The sequence below is a fragment of the Protopterus annectens genome, chromosome 11.part0, assembly GCF_019279795.1.
Source record: "Protopterus annectens isolate FY-2018-M chromosome 11.part0, PAN1.0, whole genome shotgun sequence".
In the NCBI taxonomy this organism is placed as follows: Eukaryota; Metazoa; Chordata; order Ceratodontiformes; family Protopteridae; genus Protopterus; species Protopterus annectens.
Window position 1 is genome coordinate 1,476,025,675 of NC_056745.1, and position 23,534 is coordinate 1,476,049,208.

At 44.6% G+C, this 23,534-nt stretch overlaps 1 protein-coding gene across 1 annotated transcript in view; it reads right to left on the reverse strand.

Annotated features, from left to right (window-relative positions):
* LOC122815091 (RNA helicase Mov10l1-like) overlaps positions 1-23,534 on the reverse strand; it is a 1,410,002-nt gene that overhangs the window by 697,078 nt on the left and 689,390 nt on the right. Inside the window, exon 9 of the mRNA XM_044087332.1 lies at positions 17,870-17,984. Within this exon, the coding sequence (XP_043943267.1) occupies positions 17,870-17,984 (115 nt within the window). The remainder of the gene's footprint in view (positions 1-17,869; positions 17,985-23,534) is intronic.

Genomic DNA, 23,534 nt, shown 5'->3' on the forward strand with positions numbered 1-23,534 from the left:
TGGTTGTCTGGGTAGACAACACCTTCCTCATAAGATCGAAGGCCCCCGGGTCCCGAGTCGAGGTATCTCCCGGTTCCGAAGAAATGGGAAGAATCCCCGAAACAGGCACCGAAGGCATCGACCCCGAGGACGGAGCCGAATCGATCCGAGCCGAGGCCCCGAGAGGAAGAGTCGGAATCGAAACATCGGTTCGACTCTCGGCCCCGGAACCAAGGATGGATCTTCGGCTCCGAGACTCCGGTACCAGATCCGACGGAGTAGAGGTGAACGGAGCCGACCGAGAAAAGGACGGTTCTGGCACCGAGGGCTCCACAATCAGTAGATCAGCCTCTTCCGGCTCCAAAGACTGGACAGGTCTCGGAGGAGGAAGAGATGGAGATAATGGAAGGCCTTCAAGTTTCGAAACCAATTGGGTGGAAACCGAGATAAGTTTGGATAAGGCCGTATTCTCCAGTAATTTCTGCACCACGCGGTCAACATCGGTGTCGGAGCGGTACCTGGAAGAACGGGTCGAAGGAATCGAAGACGGAGCCGACCTCAACAGTGTCGGGGGAGGGAGCTCCATCACCGGTTCCAAGACTCGAGGCTCGGAAACTAACAACAGTTGAACACTCGGCCCCGAAGTCTGTGGAACCGGTGATCTAACTTTAGCTGAAGAGCTCGGAGCCGATGACTTGGGCTCCGACGTCTTCGATTCCTTCGAGGATTTGGATGCCTGGTCTGAAGCATCCAGAGCCTCTTGAAAGGTAGGTTTTAACAAACCCCTATCCATTAGTTTCCTGCGCCTATCTGTCATGACCCTCCCACTGAAAGAATGACAAATAGAGCAGTCTTCTTGCAGATGGAGAGGGCCAAGACAGTAGACGCAGGAACTATGATTGTCAGTTACCAACATCTTTTGACCACATTGGCAACGCTTAAAACCCGATTTAGCCTTATCAGACATGTCACTAATAGAAACTGAAAAGTCAAGTCCAGTAAAGAAGTCAAGTCCGGTGAAATTGTCAAATCCAACAAGGTAGTCAATCCGGTAGTCAAATCCAAGTAAGGGGTGGTAGGCCCCGAGGAGAACTCTAATAAGTTTTAAATAAACTTAACGGAACCGAGAATCCCTCAACCTTACCACACACACACAATATATCACTAACAAACTTTTTATAATAAAATTACTAAGAAAAATACAAGAATAAATTCTTAATCTTATCTTAGGTGCTCGAGCTCGACCCAGTGATGCGAACGCTGCAGCGGCAAACTAGATCTGAGGTAAAGGCAGAGGGGGATGGTGGGTATTAGGTTGTCTCGAGCTTCTTCTCGATGCAGAGCTTGCAAGCGGCCGACACGGAGCCGAGGATCGGCTCCGAACCACGTGTAAGAACAAACGGCGAGATTGAACACTCTCACATCTATACATTTCTTGGCATTGAGCTTGAGCTCATGGCTCTGGCACCAAGCATCTGTTTCTGTAGGGCCCTTTTGTAGAATATCCACATCTTTTGGGGATTTAGTAATGGCTCCCAGTTTGCAGAAATCTGTGAACTTTGTTAGCCAGAGTCCCTTAGTATTGGCCTGTACTTCAGAGAAGTAGATGCCAAACAAGAGCAGTCCCAGGACTGAACCCTGAGGTACTCCACTTGTCTGCAGCTGGATTTGAAATCAACTACTTTTACAGTGTGGGTTCTGTCAGTAAACCAGTTGGCAACCCATCAAGTGATGTAGGGATTAATGCCCAGCTTAGCAAGTTTATCTATGATTCCAGAGTGGGGGATGGTGTTAAAGGCTTTGGCGAGATCCAGATAGGCTGTGTGGACTGCCTTACCCTCGTCCACAGTTCTAGAGACTGATACGAAGAAGTCAATCAGGTTCAGGAGACGAGATCGGCCCTTCATGAACCCAAACTGGGTGGGGTCCAGTGTTTGAAGGTTGCCAATGTCTTTTTTTTTTTATAATTTCCATGATATGTTCCATGGCCTTGCAGATTACGCTCAGACTGGATGGGGCGGTAGTTCCCAGGATCCAAGGTGAATCCCCACTTGTGGAGTGGGGGGCACAAAGCCTGCTATGATTAAACATGACACTTAGATGGGGTGCCAGTTCATTTTGTAGTTCATGTAGTACACAGCCCGGGATGTCGTCTGGTCGCATGGATGCTGTATTCTTAGCTTTGGAGAGTGTGGTTTTTACCTGTGTGTCCATTACTATTAGAACTACGCAATCTTTCGGTATTGAGATGGGCCCTTTAGGGGGTGAGAGGGGGGGTGAAGTTGGCACTGAATCGATCTACCAGGATATTGGCAATGTCCTTGGGATCTGTATATTTAATGCCATTCTGTTGTAGCTCAGAGCAGATCTGAGCATTGCCATTTAGATTCTTGACATAGTTATAGAATGCCTTGTGGCTGTCTTTGGAATCTTTGGCAATTTTATTTTCGTAACTAGCTTTGGAGGATTTTATGAGGGATCTCAGCTTCTTACTGAGGCTGGTGAGTGACTTTTTTGCATCCTGGGATTTTCCTCTTTTGTGCAACAGTTACTTCCTAAAGGAACTGTTTAGTGGGGATGTCCAAGTATTGCAGAATAAAGGGAATTTCACAGAACAGGAACAGAAGAGGCTGCAGAAGGGAAAATAACCAAATCGTTGGATAATATGGGATGAGCTTAGAAAGGTTGCTGTTAAGTAACTATATTTTGTTAACTCCGGAGCACAAACGTAGTGCAATGACTTGGGAGATTCGAGCTAAAAAATGACACATACAAAATCAAAAGGAAGTTTGGGAAGAAGAAAGTGATAAAGATCTGGAATGTTCTATTCAACAGTACTTAAAATTTATGCGAGGTAGGGCACCAGCATCTTGGAGAAAGCTGTGGTGGGTGTACTCCTCAGAGAGGGTAAAGACCAGTCAGCATACAGGTGCATTTCAATTTTAAATCAGGATTACAAGTGCATACGTCTATTAGCTGAGAGAACAGTAAAGGTGCTGTCAAAACTGATAAATATGGATTGGTGTAATTTTGTGGAGGGGAGGCCAAACATTTGACAGCATTAATAGAACAATAATGGTCCAAAGGAGAGTAGAATATAAGAAACTGTCCCACTGCTGGTTGGTCTCGACACCGTGAAGCCATTCAGAGCCAGCTGGGATTTCATGACCAGGGCAATGGCAGCATCTGCATTCCCTGATAGAATAATAGGGTTAATCAGGAGGACATATGAAGGGTCGCAGACAAGAATTAGGGTCCAAGGGCTCCTTCACTGACAAGCTGAGTCTGAACAGAGAAAAAAGGCAGGGATGTCCTCTTATTTGCTTTATATTTATTCTCTCTAGCAAAGAAAATAAGGGACAGTCCAATTCAAGGAGATAACTGGTTGGGTAATGAAGAAAAGTCGTCTTTCATTACAGATGACATTCCACAAATCCAGAAAAGGATATTTTGAAGTTATAGAACATTTAGACACAGTCATGTCTTTTTTGGATATAAAATTAATGAAAATAAAACAAAAGCTATAGTGGGAAATTAACTACTCGCATATCAATTGGTCCAGCAATACCCATTACTTATGGGGACACAAGATGAAATATTTAGGCATGTTGATTCTGTTATGAAAGCTAGGGTATGTGGGAAAAGATTAAACAAAAAATACAAAATTTGAGAAACAAGAAGCTCTTTATTATGGATATAAATAAGATACAAAGTTTTTAGTCCCTTTAGTTTTACATACATGTGAAGCTTTTTTTTTTGATCAACCAGAGAGCAGTGGATTTTTAAGAGTTGAAATTTATATGAGAGGGGTGGAGGGCAAGAATTAAGTGGGATAAGTTGACCCCCCCCCATAGAGCAAAGGGATAATTCACAGTTACACAATTTAGGCTCATATACATACCACAAAAAAAGTGGACACGGATGATAAAACCAGTCCAAAGCAAACTTCAATTAATATACCAAATGCTGTAAAAGAGGAAAAGAATTGGAGGAGGAATCTTTTGAAAAGGGAAGGATCAAACTACATAAAAATAAATGAAAATCGTTGAACCAATGTACGCAGAATAATGTACCAATGTCATCATGTAAACTAGGATTTAAAATATTTAAAAAATAAAATATTGCCAAGAGACATGATATAATCTCTTGACCACAAAGTCTGAACCTCTTCAAAATTGTATAGTCTAATGCTGGAACAAATCTGGAAATGGACCTTTCACAGTCTTAGAAACGCTCCTTCAATTGCATCCACAGGCAGCCACCTTTAACATCACACCCAGTACAGCTGCAACTAACAGCAACACCACATGTTACAACCATTCAAATCCACTGATGCCAATCTTCCTTCTATGACAACACTGTCATCAGAGCACAAAAGCAGTAATACAAGCCCTTCCAACAAACCACAGTAAGATGCATTTAATATACTTAAAGCAAACATTATTACACATTCCAAACATGGACCGCAAGTGTTGCAGGCTCTGCTTGATATCAGACATCTGTCTGCTGCCTCTATTAACAGCCTGACTACATCATCTACAATGCACTAAACATGAGGACAAGTAGAATACACATCACTAAAGATCCTGAATTTGATAGAAAAAGTGCCTCCTTAGTTACGATACCAGTGATGATGCAGTCTCTTCCTGCATGTCAGACTCAGAGCACAAAGATCTACCATCACTGCTGACTTATTGGTTACTAGGACTTAAAGCTCACTGTACTGTAGTCCTCAGGAATACAGGTCAAAGAGAGAGGCTGAGCCTGAAACTGGACAAACATGAGTAGTGCACTACCCAGGTAAACAAATGTCAAACCTGAGCAGTGCACTACCCAGGTAAACAAATGTCAAAACTGAGCAGTACACTACCCAGGTAAACAAATGTATACATGCATGCACACACACACAAGCACAAGAAAAAAAATTACTATAAGTGAGGGTTTTCTTTCGGCTGCTCCTGCTAGGGGGTCACCACAGCAAATCAACTGTTTCCATTTCTTCCTGTCCTCTGCATCTTGCTCTGTCACACCAGCCACCTGCATGTCCTCTCTCACCACATCCATAAACCTCAACTTAGGCCTTCCTCTTTTCCTGTACCCGGCAGCTTCATCCTTAGCATCCTTTTCTCAATATACCCAGCATTCCTCCTCAGCACATGTCCAAACCAACATAATCTTGCCTCTCTGGCTTTGTCTCCAAACCTTGCAAGCTGGGCTGACCCTCTAATATACTTATTCCTAATCCTGTCTACCCTTGTCACACCTGGTGCAAATCTTAACATCTTCAACTCTGCCACATCCAGCTCAAACTCCTGCCTTTTTGTCAATGCCACTGTCTCCAACCCAAATAAGACAGCTGGTCTCACTACCCTCTTGTAGACCTTCCCTTTCACTCTTAATGGTACTCGTCTGTCACAAATCACTCCTGACACTCTTCTCCACCCACTCCATCCTGCCTATACTCTCTTCTTCACCTCTCCTCCACACTCACCATTACTCTGAACTGTTGATCCCAAGTATTTAAGCTCATCCACCTTTGCCACCTCTACTCCCTGCATCCTCACCATTCCTCTATCCTCCCTCTCATTCACACACACATTCTATCTTAGTCCTGCTAACCTTCATTCCTCTTCTCTCTAGAGCATATCTCCACCTCTCCAGGGTCTCTTCCACCTGTTCCCTACTCTCACTACAGATCACAAGTCATCTGCAAACATCATAATCCACGGGGACTCCTGTCTGATCTCATCTGTCAACCTGTCCATCACCATTGCAAATAAGAAAGGGCTCAGAGCTGATCCTTGATGTAATCCCACCTCCACCTTAAGCACATCCATCACTCCCACCGCAGACCTCACCGCTGTCACACTACCCTCGTACATATCTTGTACCACTCTTACATACTTCTCTGACACTCCCGACTTCCTCATACAATACCACAACTCCTCTCTAGGCACCCTGTCATATGCTTTCTCTAAGGCCACAAAGAAACAATGCAACTCCTCTTGACCTTCTCTGTACTTCTCCATCAACACTCTCAGAGCAAACCGCATCTGTAGTGCTCTTTTCTGGCATGAAACCATACTGCTGATCACTAATCATCAACCTCCGTTTCTTAACCTAGCTTCCACTACTCTTTCCTAGAACTTCATGCTGTGACTGATCAATTTAATCCCTCTGTAGTTACTACAGCTCTGCACATCACCCTTATTCTTAAAAATCGGTATCGAAACACTTTCTCCATTCCTCAGGCATCCTCTCACTTTCCAAGATTTCATTAAACAATCTGGTTAAAAACTCCACTGCCATTTCATCTAAACACCTCCATGCTTCCACAGGTATGTCATCTGGACCAACAGTTCTTCATCCTCTTCATAGCTATCATTACTTCCTCCTTGCTAATCCACTGCACTTCATGATTCACTATCCGCACATCATCCAACCTTCTCTCCCTCTCATTCTCTTCATTCATCAGCCCCTCAAAGTGTACTCTCCATCTGCTCAACACACTCTCCTCACTTGTACGTTTCCCTCATTATCCTTTATCACCCTTACCTGCTGCACATCTGTACTAGTCCAAACTTTCATACAACTCTTCATACGCCTTATCCTTCGCCACCTCTCTCTTCGCCATGCACTTGTAATGGATGACAAAACACATGCCCTAAGTTTTTATTTTTTTATTTTTCTGTTACTAACAGCATTTGCATACATACTGCAGTTGTCTCTTTGTACGCAATACATTTTGGACAAACAATCACAAGATTTCAATCTTTTAGGACAAAAATGAATGTGAAGGTTTTACTTTCTTGTTGCACCTTCTTGCTCTGTTTTTCTTCTTCTGATTGATGCTTCTCCTGCATATCTTATGCAGCCACTGTAACCTGACTTTGGCTTCTGCTCGAATGTCCTCCTGTGTCTGTCCCCAGAGGACATCTTACCATCCATCACTGAAGCAGTGGTCATACCGATGTTTTTGCATGCTTTACTTTTTAACGGTTATTCTTCTGTCATATTAAAATGCCAGCTGCCTGAAGCATTGCAGATTTTACCTCTAATCCCCTCAGCCTTCCCTCCTCCTCAACCCCACCTCCCAAACAATGCCCGCTGCTGACTCGTTCCACTATTTTCCTTTAGATGTCGACTTCCAGCTGCTTCGGAGTTCCCCTGATTATTGACATTTGAGTACTCGGCTTCATGCCATGTGCCTTCAGTTTTACATTCCAGTCCCCTATCATTTGCTGATGTTCCTATTCGGAGTCCGCTTGTAGTACCACATCATCTGCACTTAGCAGCTTTGTTGATCTGTTCCCACCAAACAGTCTCATATCTTATCACAGATGCTTCTACTAAATTGCATTTAAAACTGTTAAGCCTATTTTTTTTAATTAGTCTGCCCTGCCTCCTGCTGACAAACAGTTCCTCTATCACCCCATCTCATTTTTTCACCCCTTAACCAGGTGAGAGCTAACTGAAATCAGTGAGGCGCCCATCATGACATTTAGGTCATCTCATTTAACCTGATATCCACATACATGCTCATTCATGTCCAAAGGAGTTGGCATGCAATGGGCCTTTCTGCCTCCCCTCGTAGGAAAGTTCCTCCACATGATCGCAGGTCTCCACAATACATTCTTCCATGGACAGCATAACCAGGAGCACTCCCCCAAAAGAAAAGCAAGACGAAATTAAGCCTCATCAATCCTCTCCTCTACAACAGCTCCAACAAGTGCCTGAGCTACTAGTCAAACCTGTTCACAGAGGTTGTAGCTAGGCCCTTAACCCTCCATGCCAATGGAGCTAGCAAATCTGCCAAGATTAGTATACAGAGATAGTGTGACACTATTCGGCAACAAACATACTGCCGCACACAATCACTTCTCTCTATGAACAACATTAAGCCAAAAATCCAGAACTCACTGTTTAGACATGCATTTAGTCAGGAATACCTCATCCGCTATATTTGAACATGGACACAGACAGATCAACTCCGTAAAGAGAGACTTTGTAAAGTATAACTCCAGAATTAGGTATGCATATAACTTGTCAATATAAGCTGTACTCACATAAATTAGTACCACAATATACATCAATATAAGCTGCACTCAGATACATTAGTACCACAATATACATCAATATAAGCTGTATGCAGCTATATTACTACCACAATATATATCCAATATAAACTGTATTCAGCTACATTAGTACCACAATATACATCAATATAAGCTGTACGCATCTACATTACTACCACAATATACACCAATTTAAGCTGTATCCAGCTACATTAGTACCACAATATACATCAATATAAGCTGTACGCAGCTACATTACTACCACAATATATATCCAATATAAGCTGTATTCAGCTATATTAGTACCACAATATACATCAATATAAGCTGTACGCAGCTACATTAATACCACAATATATATCCAATATAAGCTGTATCCAGCTACATTAGTACCACAATATACATCAATATAAGCTGTACGCAGCTACATTACTACCACAGTATACACCAATACAAGCTGTATTCAGCTACATTAGTACCACAATATACATCAATATAAGCTGTACTCAGATACATTAGTACCACAATATACATGCTGCTTAGAGAAAAAATAGGTTTAAACTTTTGTTAGCACCCCACACCCAATAACACTGCAGCAAGACCCACTCCATCCCCTGGTACTAAAAGGTCCAAGTCCGTTCTAGTACACTAACGAAAACAAGTGAATGGATTCACAGCACATGCAGTGTGACTGTTTCTAAGCTGTAATCTAAGTTTCACAAGCTCAGTGTATGCATTTAACGTTGCCTCTGAACTAGCAGGTTAGTCTAGAGGACTACATGTTCAACATGAACAAAGGACTGCAGTATACAGGTACAGCACTACATGTTCAACATGAACAAAGGACTGCGGTATACAGTTGCAGCAGGCACAGCAATACATGCTCAACATGAACAAAGGACTGCGGTATACAGGTGCAGCAGGCATAGCACTACATGTTCAACATGAACAAAGGACTGCGGTATACAGGTGCAGCACTACATGCTCAACATGAACAAAGGACTGTGGTATACAGGTACAGCACTACATGTTCAACATGAAGAAAGGCCTGCGGTATACAGGTGCAGCAGGCACAGCACTACATGCTCAACATGAACAAAGGACTGTGGTATACAGGTGCAGCAGGCACAGCACTACATGTTCAACATGAACAAAGGCCTGCGGTATACAGGTGCAGCAGGCACAGCACTACATGTTCAACATGAACAAAGGACTGTGGTATACAGGTACAGCACATGTTCAACATGAACAAAGGACTGCGGTATACAGGTGCAGCAGGCACAGCACTACATGTTCAACATGAACAAAGGACTGCGGTATACAGGTACAGCACTACATGTTCAACATGAACAAAGGACTGCGGTATACAGGTGCAGCAGGCACAGCACTACATGTTCAACATGAACAAAGGCCTGCGGTATACAGGTGCAGCAGGCACAGCACTACATGTTCAACATGAACAAAGGCCTGCGGTATACAGGTGCAGCAGGCACAGCACTACATGTTCAACATGAACAAAGGCCTGCAGTATACAGGTGCAGCAGGCACAGCACTACATGCTCAACATGAACAAAGGACTGCGGTATACAGGTACAGCACTACATGCTCAACATGAACAAAGGACTGCGGTATACAGGTACAGCACTACATGTTCAACATGAACAAAGGACTGCGGTATACAGGTACAGCACTACATGTTCAACATGAGCAAAGGCCTGCGGTATACAGGTGCAGCAGGCACAGCACTACATGTTCAACATGAACAAAGGACTGCGGTATACAGGTGCAGCACTACATGTTCAACATGAACAAAGGCCTGCGGTATACAGGTGCAGCAGGCACAGCACTACATGTTCAACATGAACAAAGGCCTGCGGTATACAGGTGCAGCAGGCACAGCACTACATGTTCAACATGAACAAAGGCCTGCGGTATACAGGTGCAGCAGGCACAGCACTACATGTTCAACATGAACAAAGGACTGCGGTATACAGGTGCAGCAGGCACAGCACTACATGTTCAACATGAACAAAGGCCTGCGGTATACAGGTGCAGCACTACATGTTCAACATGAACAAAGGCCTGCGGTATACAGGTGCAGCACTACATGTTCAACATGAACAAAGGCCTGCGGTATACAGGTGCAGCAGGCACAGCACTACATGTTCAACATGAACAAAGGACTGCGGTATACAGGTGCAGCAGGCACAGCACTACATGTTCAACATGAACAAAGGCCTGCGGTATACAGGTACAGCACTACATGTTCAACATGAACAAAGGCCTGTGGTATACAGGTACAGCACTACATGCTCAACATGAACAAAGGACTGCGGTATACAGGTGCAGCAGGCACAGCACTACATGTTCAACATGAACAAAGGTCTGTGGTATACAGGTGCAGCACTACATGTTCAACATGAACAAAGGACTGTGGTATACAGGTGCAGCAGGCACAGCACTACATGCTCAACATGAACAAAGGCCTGCGGTATACAGGTACAGCACTACATGCTCAACATGAACAAAGGACTGCGGTATACAGGTGCAGCAGGCACAGCACTACAAGTTCAACATGAACAAAGGACTGTGGTATGCAGGTACAGCACTACATGTTCAACATGAACAAAGGCCTGCGGTATACAGGTGCAGCAGGCACAGCACTACATGCTCAACATGAACAAAGGCCTGCAGTATACAGGTACAGCACTACATGTTCAACATGAACAAAGGACTGCGGTATACAGGTGCAGCAGGCACAGCACTACATGTTCAACATGAACAAAGGACTGTGGTATGCAGGTACAGCACTACATGTACAACATGAACAAAGGCCTGCGGTATACAGGTGCAGCACTACATGTTCAACATGAACAAAGGCCTGCGGTATACAGGTACAGCACTACATGTTCAACATGAACAAAGGACTGCGGTATACAGGTGCAGCAGGCACAGCACTACATGCTCAACATGAACAAAGGACTGTGGTATGCAGGTACAGCACTACATGTTCAACATGAACAAAGGACTGCGGTATACAGGTGCAGCAGGCACAGCAATACATGCTCAACATGAACAAAGGACTGCGGTATACAGGTGCAGCAGGCACAGCACTACATGTTCAACATGAACAAAGGACTGCGGTATACAGGTGCAGCAGGCACAGCACTACATGTTCAACATGAACAAAGGACTGCGGTATACAGGTACAGCACTACATGTTCAACATGAACAAAGGACTGCGGTATACAGGTGCAGCAGGCACAGCACTACATGTTCAACATGAACAAAGGACTGTGGTATACAGGCACAGCACTACATGTTCAACATGAACAAAGGACTGCGGTATACAGGTGCAGCAGGCACAGCACTACATGCTCAACATGAACAAAGGACTGTGGTATACAGGTACAGCACTACATGTTCAACATGAACAAAGGACTGCGGTATACAGGTGCAGCAGGCACAGCACTACATGCTCAACATGAACAAAGGACTGTGGTATACAGGTACAGCACTACATGTTCAACATGAACAAAGGCCTGCGGTATACAGGTGCAGCAGGCACAGCACTACATGCTCAACATGAACAAAGGACTGCGGTATACAGGTGCAGCACTACATGTTCAACATGAACAAAGGCCTGCGGTATACAGGTGCAGCAGGCACAGCACTACATGTTCAACATGAACAAAGGCCTGCGGTATACAGGTACAGCACTACATGTTCAACATGAACAAAGGCCTGCGGTATACAGGTGCAGCAGGCACAGCACTACATGTTCAACATGAACAAAGGCCTGCGGTATACAGATACAGCACTACATGCTCAACATGAACAAAGGACTGCGGTATACAGGTGCAGCAGGCACAGCACTACATGTACAACATGAACAAAGGACTGCGGTATACAGGTACAGCACTACATGTTCAACATGAACAAAGGCCTGCGGTATACAGGTGCAGCAGGCACAGCACTACATGCTCTACATGAACAAAGGACTGCGGTATACAGGTACAGCACTACATGCTCAACATGAACAAAGGACTGTGGTATACAGGTACAGCACTACATGTTCAACATGAACAAAGGCCTGCGGTATACAGGTGCAGCAGGCACAGCACTACATGTTCAACATGAACAAAGGACTGCGGTATACAGGTGCAGCAGGCACAGCACTACATGTTCAACATGAACAAAGGACTGCGGTATACAGGTACAGCACTACATGTTCAACATGAACAAAGGCCTGCGGTATACAGGTGCAGCAGGCACAGCACTACATGCTCAACATGAACAAAGGACTGCGGTATACAGGTACAGCACTACATGTTCAACATGAACAAAGGCCTGCGGTATACAGGTGCAGCAGGCACAGCACTACATGTTCAACATGAACAAAGGACTGCGGTATACAGGTGCAGCAGGCACAGCACTACATGTTCAACATGAACAAAGGACTGCGGTATACAGGTGCAGCAGGCACAGCACTACATGCTCAACATGAACAAAGGACTGTGGTATACAGGTACAGCACTACATGTTCAACATGAACAAAGGACTGCGGTATACAGGTGCAGCAGGCACAGCAGTACATGCTCAACATGAACAAAGGACTGCGGTATACAGGTGCAGCAGGCACAGCACTACATGCTCAACATGAACAAAGGACTGTGGTATACAGGTACAGCACTACATGTTCAACATGAACAAAGGACTGCGGTATACAGGTGCAGCAGGCACAGCACTACATGCTCAACATGAACAAAGGACTGCGGTATACAGGTACAGCACTACATGTTCAACATGAAGAAAGGCCTGCGGTATACAGGTGCAGCAGGCACAGCACTACATGCTCAACATGAACAAAGGACTGTGGTATACAGGTGCAGCAGGCACAGCACTACATGTTCAACATGAACAAAGGACTGCGGTATACAGGTGCAGCAGGCACAGCACTACATGCTCAACATGAACAAAGGACTGTGGTATGCAGGTACAGCACTACATGTTCAACATGAACAAAGGACTGCGGTATACAGTTGCAGCAGGCACAGCACTACATGTTCAACATGAGCAAAGGACTGCGGTATACAGTTGCAGCAGGCACAGCAATACATGCTCAACATGAACAAAGGACTGCGGTATACAGGTGCAGCAGGCATAGCACTACATGTTCAACATGAACAAAGGACTGCGGTATATAGGTGCAGCACTACATGCTCAACATGAACAAAGGACTGTGGTATACAGGTACAGCAGGCACAGCACTACATGTTCAACATGAACAAAGGACTGTGGTATACAGGTGCAGCAGGCACAGCACTACATGTTCAACATGAACAAAGGCCTGCGGTATACAGGTGCAGCAGGCACAGCACTACATGTTCAACATGAACAAAGGACTGTGGTATACAGGTACAGCACATGTTCAACATGAACAAAGGACTGCGGTATACAGGTGCAGCAGGCACAGCACTACATGTTCAACATGAACAAAGGACTGCGGTATACAGGTACAGCACTACATGTTCAACATGAACAAAGGACTGCGGTATACAGGTACAGCACTACATGTTCAACATGAACAAAGGCCTGCGGTATACAGGTGCAGCAGGCACAGCACTACATGTTCAACATGAACAAAGGCCTGCGGTATACAGGTGCAGCAGGCACAGCACTACATGCTCAACATGAACAAAGGACTGCGGTATACAGGTACAGCACTACATGCTCAACATGAACAAAGGACTGCGGTATACAGGTACAGCACTACATGTTCAACATGAACAAAGGACTGCGGTATACAGGTACAGCACTACATGTTCAACATGAGCAAAGGCCTGCGGTATACAGGTGCAGCAGGCACAGCACTACATGTTCAACATGAACAAAGGACTGCGGTATACAGGTGCAGCACTACATGTTCAACATGAACAAAGGCCTGCGGTATACAGGTGCAGCAGGCACAGCACTACATGTTCAACATGAACAAAGGCCTGCGGTATACAGGTACAGCACTACATGTTCAACATGAACAAAGGCCTGCGGTATACAGGTGCAGCAGGCACAGCACTACATGTTCAACATGAACAAAGGCCTGCGGTATACAGGTACAGCACTACATGTTCAACATGAACAAAGGCCTGCGGTATACAGGTGCAGCAGGCACAGCACTACATGTTCAACATGAACAAAGGCCTGCGGTATACAGATACAGCACTACATGCTCAACATGAACAAAGGACTGCGGTATACAGGTGCAGCAGGCACAGCACTACATGTTCAACATGAACAAAGGACTGCGGTATACAGGTACAGCACTACATGTTCAACATGAACAAAGGCCTGCGGTATACAGGTGCGGTATACAGGTGCAGCAGGCACAGCACTACATGCTCTACATGAACAAAGGACTGCGGTATACAGGTACAGCACTACATGTTCAACATGAGCAAAGGCCTGCGGTATACAGGTGCAGCAGGCACAGCACTACATGTTCAACATGAACAAAGGACTGCGGTATACAGGTGCAGCAGGCACAGCACTACATGTTCAACATGAACAAAGGACTGCGGTATACAGGTACAGCACTACATGTTCAACATGAACAAAGGCCTGCGGTATACAGGTGCAGCAGGCACAGCACTACATGCTCAACATGAACAAAGGACTGCGGTATACAGGTACAGCACTACATGCTCAACATGAACAAAGGACTGCGGTATACAGGTGCAGCAGGCACAGCACTACATGTTCAAGATGAACAAAGGCCTGCGGTATACAGGTGCAGCAGGCACAGCACTACATGTTCAACATGAACAAAGGACTGCGGTATACAGGTGCAGCAGGCACAGCACTACATGCTCAACATGAACAAAGGACTGCGGTATACAGATACAGCACTACATGCTCAACATGAAGAAAGGACTGCGGTATACAGGTGCAGCAGGCACAGCAATACATGCTCAACATGAACAAAGGACTGCGGTATACAGGTGCAGCAGGCACAGCAATACATGCTCAACATGAACAAAGGACTGCGGTATACAGGTGCAGCAGGCACAGCACTACATGTTCAACATGAACAAAGGACTGTGGTATACAGGTACAGCACATGTTCAACATGAACAAAGGACTGCAGTATACAGGAGCAGCAGGCACAGCACTACATGTTCAACATGAACAAAGGACTGCGGTATACAGGTGCAGCAGGCACAGCACTACATGTTCAACATGAACAAAGGACTGCGGTATACAGGTGCAGCAGGCACAGCACTACATGTTCAACATGAACAAAGGCCTGCGGTATACAGGTGCAGCAGGCACAGCACTACATGTTCAACATGAACAAAGGACTGCGGTATACAGGTGCAGCAGGCACAGCACTACATGTTCAACATGAACAAAGGACTGCGGTATACAGGTACAGCACTACATGCTCAACATGAACAAAGGACTGCGGTATACAGGTACAGCACTACATGCTCAACATGAACAAAGGACTGCAGTATACAGGTACAGCACTACATGTTCAACATGAACAAAGGCCTGCAGTATACAGGTACAGCACTACATGTTCAACATGAACAAAGGACTGCGGTATACAGGTGCAGCAGGCACAGCACTACATGCTCAACATGAACAAAGGACTGCGGTATACAGGTGCAGCACTACATGCTCAACATGAACAAAGGACTGTGGTATACAGGTGCAGCACTACATGCTCAACATGAACAAAGGACTGTGATATACAGGCACAGCACTACATGTTCAACATGAACAAAGGACTGTGGTATGCAGGTACAGCACTACATGTTCAACATGAGCAAAGGCCTGCGGTATACAGGTACAGCACTACATGTTCAACATGAACAAAGGACTGCGGTATACAGGTACAGCACTACATGTTCAACATGAACAAAGGCCTGCGGTATACAGGTGCAGCAGACACAGCACTACATGTTCAACATGAACAAAGGCCTGCGGTATACAGGTGCAGCAGGCACAGCACTACATGCTCAACATGAACAAAGGACTGCGGTATACAGGTACAGCACTACATGTTCAACATGAACAAAGGCCTGCGGTATACAGGTGCAGCAGGCACAGCACTACATGTTCAACATGAACAAAGGACTGCGGTATACAGGTGCAGCAGGTACAGCACTACATGCAAAACTTGAACAAAAGACAGGGGTATACAGGTGCAGCAGGCACGCAGGCATTGTTAAACATGAACAGGACTGTGGTACACAGGTGCAGCAGGCATTCAGGCAGGAAAGGTATGCAGACTCCACACAGAAGGCACTCCAGCAGAGAATCAAACTGGAGAACCTCTTGCTGCGAGGTGACAATGCTACGGCTGCACCACTGCACGGTCCACTGTTTTACTTTTGTCACACTACAATTCAGCTTTCATTTGCAGACTACCCTTAAAGATGTGAGTGAGCCAAAACTATTCTTTTACATTCCCTGGACAGCATATAGCCATAAGTCAGCAAAGCTTCTTTCCCTGTTAAGAGGTTCTGTACAAACCCTTACATCACCCAATAGATAACCAGCTGGCTCACATACAGGGCACAGGAAGTCAGAAATCGGAATCTACCTCTACAAAGAAGCCAGTCACAACTCAAGTCCCTCAAGGATTGGTCCCGAGACCACTTCCTTTTTAGCATTTTCTTCTCTGAAGTCAAGTTCAATGTCAAGGGCCTCTGGCTGATTAAATTTGCAGATTATTGCAAATTAGGAGCGGTCACTGAATTACCCAACACCACAAATGTTCTCCAGGAAGTGCCGACACAGACAAAACTGGTGCCACAGCCATGGACTAAAACTAAATGACAAGAAATGGATAATAGTATAATTTGGGAAGTCTTCCACTCCTGTGGAAGCTATCATATTGACAATATATTCCTAAGAGGTGACCCAGTAATCAGGGACTCGGGGCACACACACAGTAAGCTATCCTTTGTCCACCACGTCTGCAGTAGTAAGAAAATCCTTCTTTATTGTGCAACTTATAAGCAAAGATATAGAATTCTAGGTCCGAGGAAGTCACTCTTCCACTGTATTCTGCATTCATCAGACCCATCATTGATTACACAGACCCTTTGGTATGTACCTAACCAGGCATATCCTACAACTGGAACTTCCACAGAAGATCCTCACTAAGAATACAGGACATCCTATGCAGACAGCCTCAAGCCCTGTCCCTGTATTCCGTGTCTCTACAGGTTGAGGGGAGACCTGGCAAACAAGGCATAGCCAGACCCCACTCTGATGGGCCTCCTCCATATCCGCAAAGTAGCACCACAATAACACATTCAAATGACTTAAACCTTGCCTGTGATATAAACAGGACCTGCAGGAGAGAGAGATATGTACCCTAGAGACTACCCCTTTTCTGGAACAGGCTTCCCATTCATGTGAAGCAGAGCTCCTCCCTAACCCAATTCAAGTGTAACTTGGACAACTGGCTGGGGAACAGGAACTTCATCCACAGCTTGTACCGATCTCTCTAATGGACACAAGCAGCATGTAAATGGTTCATCTCCCAGCCCCCTGCTTGTAAATTTTTCACTTCCCAAGCCCCTGCTTACACTTATCAAGGGTACCAGAACTTGTCAGATTTTGGATGTACGGCTAGGCTTAAAAGGGTCACTGAGGTTGTTGGTCTAGTAAACACCTATGAACTTAAGAGCCTAAGTATATTCTGACTTCTTAAATACTAACAGGAAAGTAAAAACTCACCAGTTAAATTACAACTACCAAAGGCAACTTGCCTCAAATTACAAATAATAAAGGCAACTCACCTCTGCCAGGCAAGGCTGAATAACTAAAATATCAGACTGTTTCTCCACACTGTCTCTCAATGCTTTCGGTATCGGGTACTGAGGAAGGAAGTTGGGAAGCTGCCTTCTGATAAGTCTATGGAGGAATGACAGCAATAAGCTAGTTAGCATAGACAGAAATGCAATCTCTACAAATGGTAGAAATAATTTAAATTCTAAACGAAAACAGATCCAAATCAAATGTCATAGACAGAAATGCAATCTCTACAAATGGTAGAAATAATTTAAATTCTAAACGAAAACAGATCCAAATCAAATGGCATAGACAGAAATGCAATCTCTACAAAAGGTAGAAATAATTTAAATTCTAAACGAAAACAGATCCAAATCAAATGTCATAGACAGAAATGCAATCGCTACAAATGGTAGAAATAATTTAAATTCTAAACGAAAACCGATCCAAATCAAATGGCATAGACAGAAATGCAATCTCTACAAATGGTAGAAATAATTTAAATTCTAAACGAAAACAGATCCAAATCAAATGGCATAGACAGAAATGCAATCTCTACAAATGGTAGAAATAATTTAAATTCTAAACGAAAACAGATCCAAATCAAATGCAATCACACATGCTGAACAGTGATGCTACTGTGATTCACTTACTCATGGAAAGATCTGGAAAAGCAATACTCTGTTGTAAAGGATGCATCACTGCTGGTCCAGTGTAAACTACTTTGCCACAGACTGTCCAATCAACAAGAACACACCAGATGTTTATGGTTAGTCTTTTAGGTGAGATACTAATAATGAAAAAATTTGTTTACTGGGAAAGCCTGACTTGGAGCGAAGCCAATTTTCAGTTGAGGGCCGGGGAGAAACACTCTAGACGAATGTCTTTGAAACGTGGGAGGAAACTGGAGCACCCAGAGGAAACCCACATGAACGCAGGGAAGGTATGCAGACTCCGCACAGAAGGCACTCCAGCAGAGAATCGAACTGGAGAACCTCTTGCTGCGAGGCGACAACGCTATGGCTGCACCACTGCACCATCCACTGTTTTACTTTTGTCACACTACAATTCAGCTTTCATTTGCAGACTACCCTTAAAGATGTGAGTGAGCCAAAACTATTCTTTTACATTCCATGGACAGCATATAGCCATAAATCAGCAAGCTTCTTTCCAAAAAAAAGAACAAATAAGTTAACTTTTCAGCCAAAAACACAACCCACACTTTTCAGCCAAAAACACAACCCACATACAACATGATTTAAGATGCAGCTGCTCTTTTCCAGCATGAATCTGCACCCCCCACCCCCATCAACCATCATAACTCTAAACACAGTATGAATGCAACACGGTGCAAGAATGGCCCCCCATCAATCATCATAACTCTAAACACAGGATGAATGCAACACAGTGCAAGAATGGCCCCCCATCAACCATCATAACTCTAAACACAGTATGAATGCAACACAGTGCAAGAATGGCCCCCCATCAACCATCATAACACTAAACAGAGTATGAATGCAACACAGTGCAAGAATGGCCCCCCATCAACCATCACAACTCTAAACAGAGTATGAATGCAACACAGTGCAAGAATGGCCCCCCATCAACCACAACTCTAAACAGAGTATGAATGCAACACAGTGCAAGAATGGGCCCCCATCAACCATCATAACACTAAACACAGTATGAATGCAGCACAGTGCAAGAATGCCCCCCCCATCAACCATCATAACTCTAAACACAGTATGAATGCAACACAGTGCAAGAATGGCACATCATACGCAAGGTGTGTAAAATATACTTCTAACTCTACTCAACACCCCCCTGCCACCCCTCAAAAACATCCTCCGAGACAAAAAATGAAAGTCTTGCCTGGTTTTACTTCCTGCGCTTTAGAAAGGGGACAGGTTCATAGGTGTTTACTAGGCTAACAACCACAAGGGCCTTTTTAAGCCTAGCCCTGCATCCCAAATCACTGACACGTTTTGATATCCTTGACAAGTGTAAGCAAGGGCCTGAGAAATGAACCATTTACAGGTTACCTGTGTCCAATTAGGGACATGGGTACCAAACCAGGGATGAATTTCCGGTTTCCCATCCGATTTCCCAAGTTGCACTTGAAATGGGGTTAGGGAGGAAAGTACAGTTTTGTACCTACCATAAATGTAGATGTTCGAAGATCCACATTGCTGCAGTCCTTACACTTGGGGTAGTCCGCTGTCCTCGGTCGGCCCGAATATCAAAGTATAAGGCTGACGTCGGTCAAGGCGCATTTGACTGACATCAGGACGTCAGGGTACAAATGCGCATGACCGACGTCATATCCTCAGTCTTTTCTTGCCCCAGATGTCAGAAGACCCTAAAAATAAAGGTCAAAACCAAAAGACAGCAAACAAACAACCAACCACCCTAGCACTAATTATATGTACACTATATACAATATACACAATATTTACAACCCAACCCACACAACCACCTCTAACTACAGAGGGGAAGGAGGGAGGGTAAATTGGACTGCAGCAATGTGGATCTTCGAACATCTACATTTATGGTAGGTACAAAACTGTACTATGTTCTTCATCTCACATTGCTGCAGTCCTTACACTTGGGTAGAATCCCAAAGCAGAGGTAAGGGAGGATGGCCAAACTATAAGGAAGCAGGAGCTGCCAAAATGCCCTGCAAAACAGCAGTGGCAAAACCAGCCCTGGATTTAGAGTAAAGTGGTAGGTGATAATGCCTAGAGAAAGTATGCACTGAACTCCAAGTAGCTGCCTCCAAAATATCCTTGGTTGCCACCCCCCTCAGAAAAGCTGTCGAAGTGGCAGTAGCCCTAGTGGAATGAGGCCTAATCCCAGCTGGAATCTCCTTGCCATGATGGGAATAACAGAAAGCAATGCAAAACCCAATCCACTTAGAAATAGTTTGTTTTGACACAGGCTTGCCCTGAGAACTCAAAGCAAAAGAAACAAACTGCTGAGACTGCCTGAACCCTTTAGTTCTGTCCAAATAATATCGCAACTGCCTGTGTACATCTAAAGTGTGCAAAATCTTTTCCCCTTTATTTTGGGGATTTGCAAAGGTAGGCAAATGAATAGTTTGGTTTAAAGCCACACTAGAAACCACTTTAGGCATAAAGGAAGGATTAGTACGTAAAGATACCCTATCCTTATGAAAAATTAAGAAAGGCTCAACCGCCATAAGGGCCTGTAATTCAGAAACCCTTCTTGCAGAGGTAATGGCCAACAAAAGGCAGTCTTCCATGATAAATATTTCAACTCAGTAGTAGCTGCAGGCTCAAAAGGTTGTAGAGTGAGTTTCTCCAACACAAAATTGAGATCCCAAGCAGGAGTAGGAGCTCATTGGGGTCTTATATTCTTTGCCCCTCTAAGAAATTGCTTGAACAAAGGATGAGAAAACAATGGTGGGTCACAGTCATAGTGAGCTGAAATTGCTGCAGCATGAACCTTAATAGAAGAGAAGGACAAACCTTTGTCCAGTAACTCAGTAAGATATTGAAGAGCCACACTTAAATTAGGCTCAGAAACATCAAAATCCTTTGCTGCACTCCAAAATAAAAATCTCTTCCATTTATCTGCGTACACTTTCCTTGTACTAGGCCTTCTAGCTTCCAAAATCACATTCAAAACTTGTGGAAGTTGAGACCCTCTATGGTTCAAAACAGAATATGCCAGGCTGTTAGGTGAAGAGAGTGAAGTTTGACATTGAGCAAATGACTGTCCTCCTGGGACAACAGGTGTGGAATCGAAGGCAAAGGCCATGGAGGCTTCCGTACCAGACTTCTCAGTAATGGGTACCAGTGCTGTCGAGGCCAATCTGGAGCTATTAAAATCATCCTTGGCTTGTCCTGTCTGACCTTTAGAAGTACCTTTGGGAGGAGAGGCAGAGGTGGAAAGGCATACACATGAAGATTGCTCCAATTGAAAGAAAGAGCATCCACTTTCCAAGCTGTGGGATGAAACCTTTTCGTGCAAAACTTTGGCAGCTGATGGTTTAGTGGAGAAGCGAACAGATCTATGTCTGGAGTTCCCCATGACACTGTCAATTTCTGAAATACATGAGGATCCAATTTCCACTCGTGGGGATCCATAATTCGTCTGCTCAACACATCTGCTAAGGAGTTCTGTGCTCCCGGCAGAAACCTTGCCTGAAGATTGAGCTGTAAACTGAGAGCAGTCTCCCACAAAATCATTGCTTGCCTGCATAGAGGATAAGAATGTGTTCCCCTTGCTTGTTGATGTACCACATGACAGTTGTGTTGTCTGTTAGAATCAACACCTGCCCTGGAAGAAGTAAATCCTTGAAAGCTATTAATGCAAACTGGACTGCTAACATCTCCTTCAGGTTGATATGTAGATGTTGTAAGTCTGGCAGGCCACTTGTCTTGTATCCACTTTCCATTTAGATGAGCTCCCCAAGCTTTGTCTGAGGCATCTGTCGTTAAAATCTGACTCACCTCTGGCCGGGTCACAGAGAGTCCCTTGTTCAGGTGACATTCCTGAGCCCACCACAAAAATTCCTTTTGAATGCAAGGTATTATTTGAATGACAGTGTCCAGATCCTGGCAGTGCTGTGTCCATACATTTTGAGATACCATTGCAGCTTCCTCATATGCAGTTTGGCATTGGGAAGCACCAGAATACAAGATGCCATGAACCCTAAGGCTTGAAGGACTGTCCTTGCAGTCAGCCCGGACTGATGAGATAGTTGATGGAAGTAAAGGGAAAGATTCTTTTGTTTGTCCGGGGTTAAAAAGGCCATCTGGGATGCTGTATTCAGTCTTACACCCAGAAAGCACATGTCCTGAGAGGGTACTAGACTGGACTTTATTTCGTTCACAGAATATCCCAGGCATCTTAGCACTGCTATCACATATTCCAAATGATGAAGAAGCTCTTCCCTTCCTTGAGCCAGAATCAGGCAATCGTCCAAATAAGGATAGATCTGTATTCCTCTTAGCCTGAAGAAAGCTATCACTGGAGCCAGAACTTTCGTGAACACTCTGGGCGCAGTAGATAAGCCAAAGGGCAATGCAGAGAACTGATAGTGAGAAGTCCCAGCTCGAAAACGCAGATACTTCCTGCAACTTAGTCTGATAGGAACATGAAGGTAAGCCTCCTTGAGATCCAAAGTTACCATCCAATGATCTTTGCCCAGCAGAGGTAAAAGCTGTTGTAACGTCAACATTTTGAACTTGGGAATGTCCAGATAAGTGTTGAGGATAGATAAATCCAAAATTGGTCTCCACGTGTTCCCCTTCTTTGGTACTAGGAACAGGCGAGAATAAAATCCTAGGCCCACTTCTGGCATAGGGACCGGCTGTATGGCCCCTAGTTGGAGTAACATAGAAATTTGCTTGTGAGCCTCTATTCTTTGTTGAGGAGGAACGTCTGGCATGCCTCTGAAAGGAGGCAAGGTATGGAAATAAAACCTGTAACCGTGGTGTATGATATCCAATACCCATCTGTCTTGGGTAATTAAACTCCAATTTTCCTTGAAAAGTGCCAACCTTCCTCCCAAAGGTGCTGCCAGACGAGAAGGCTCTGGCAGCTGAAAAGGTAGGTCATTGGGTCTGTTTACGAAAGGACTGACCCCTGCCCTCACCTGAAGACTGTGCAGGAGAACTCCCTGTTCTAGGCCTGAAAGAGCCCTGA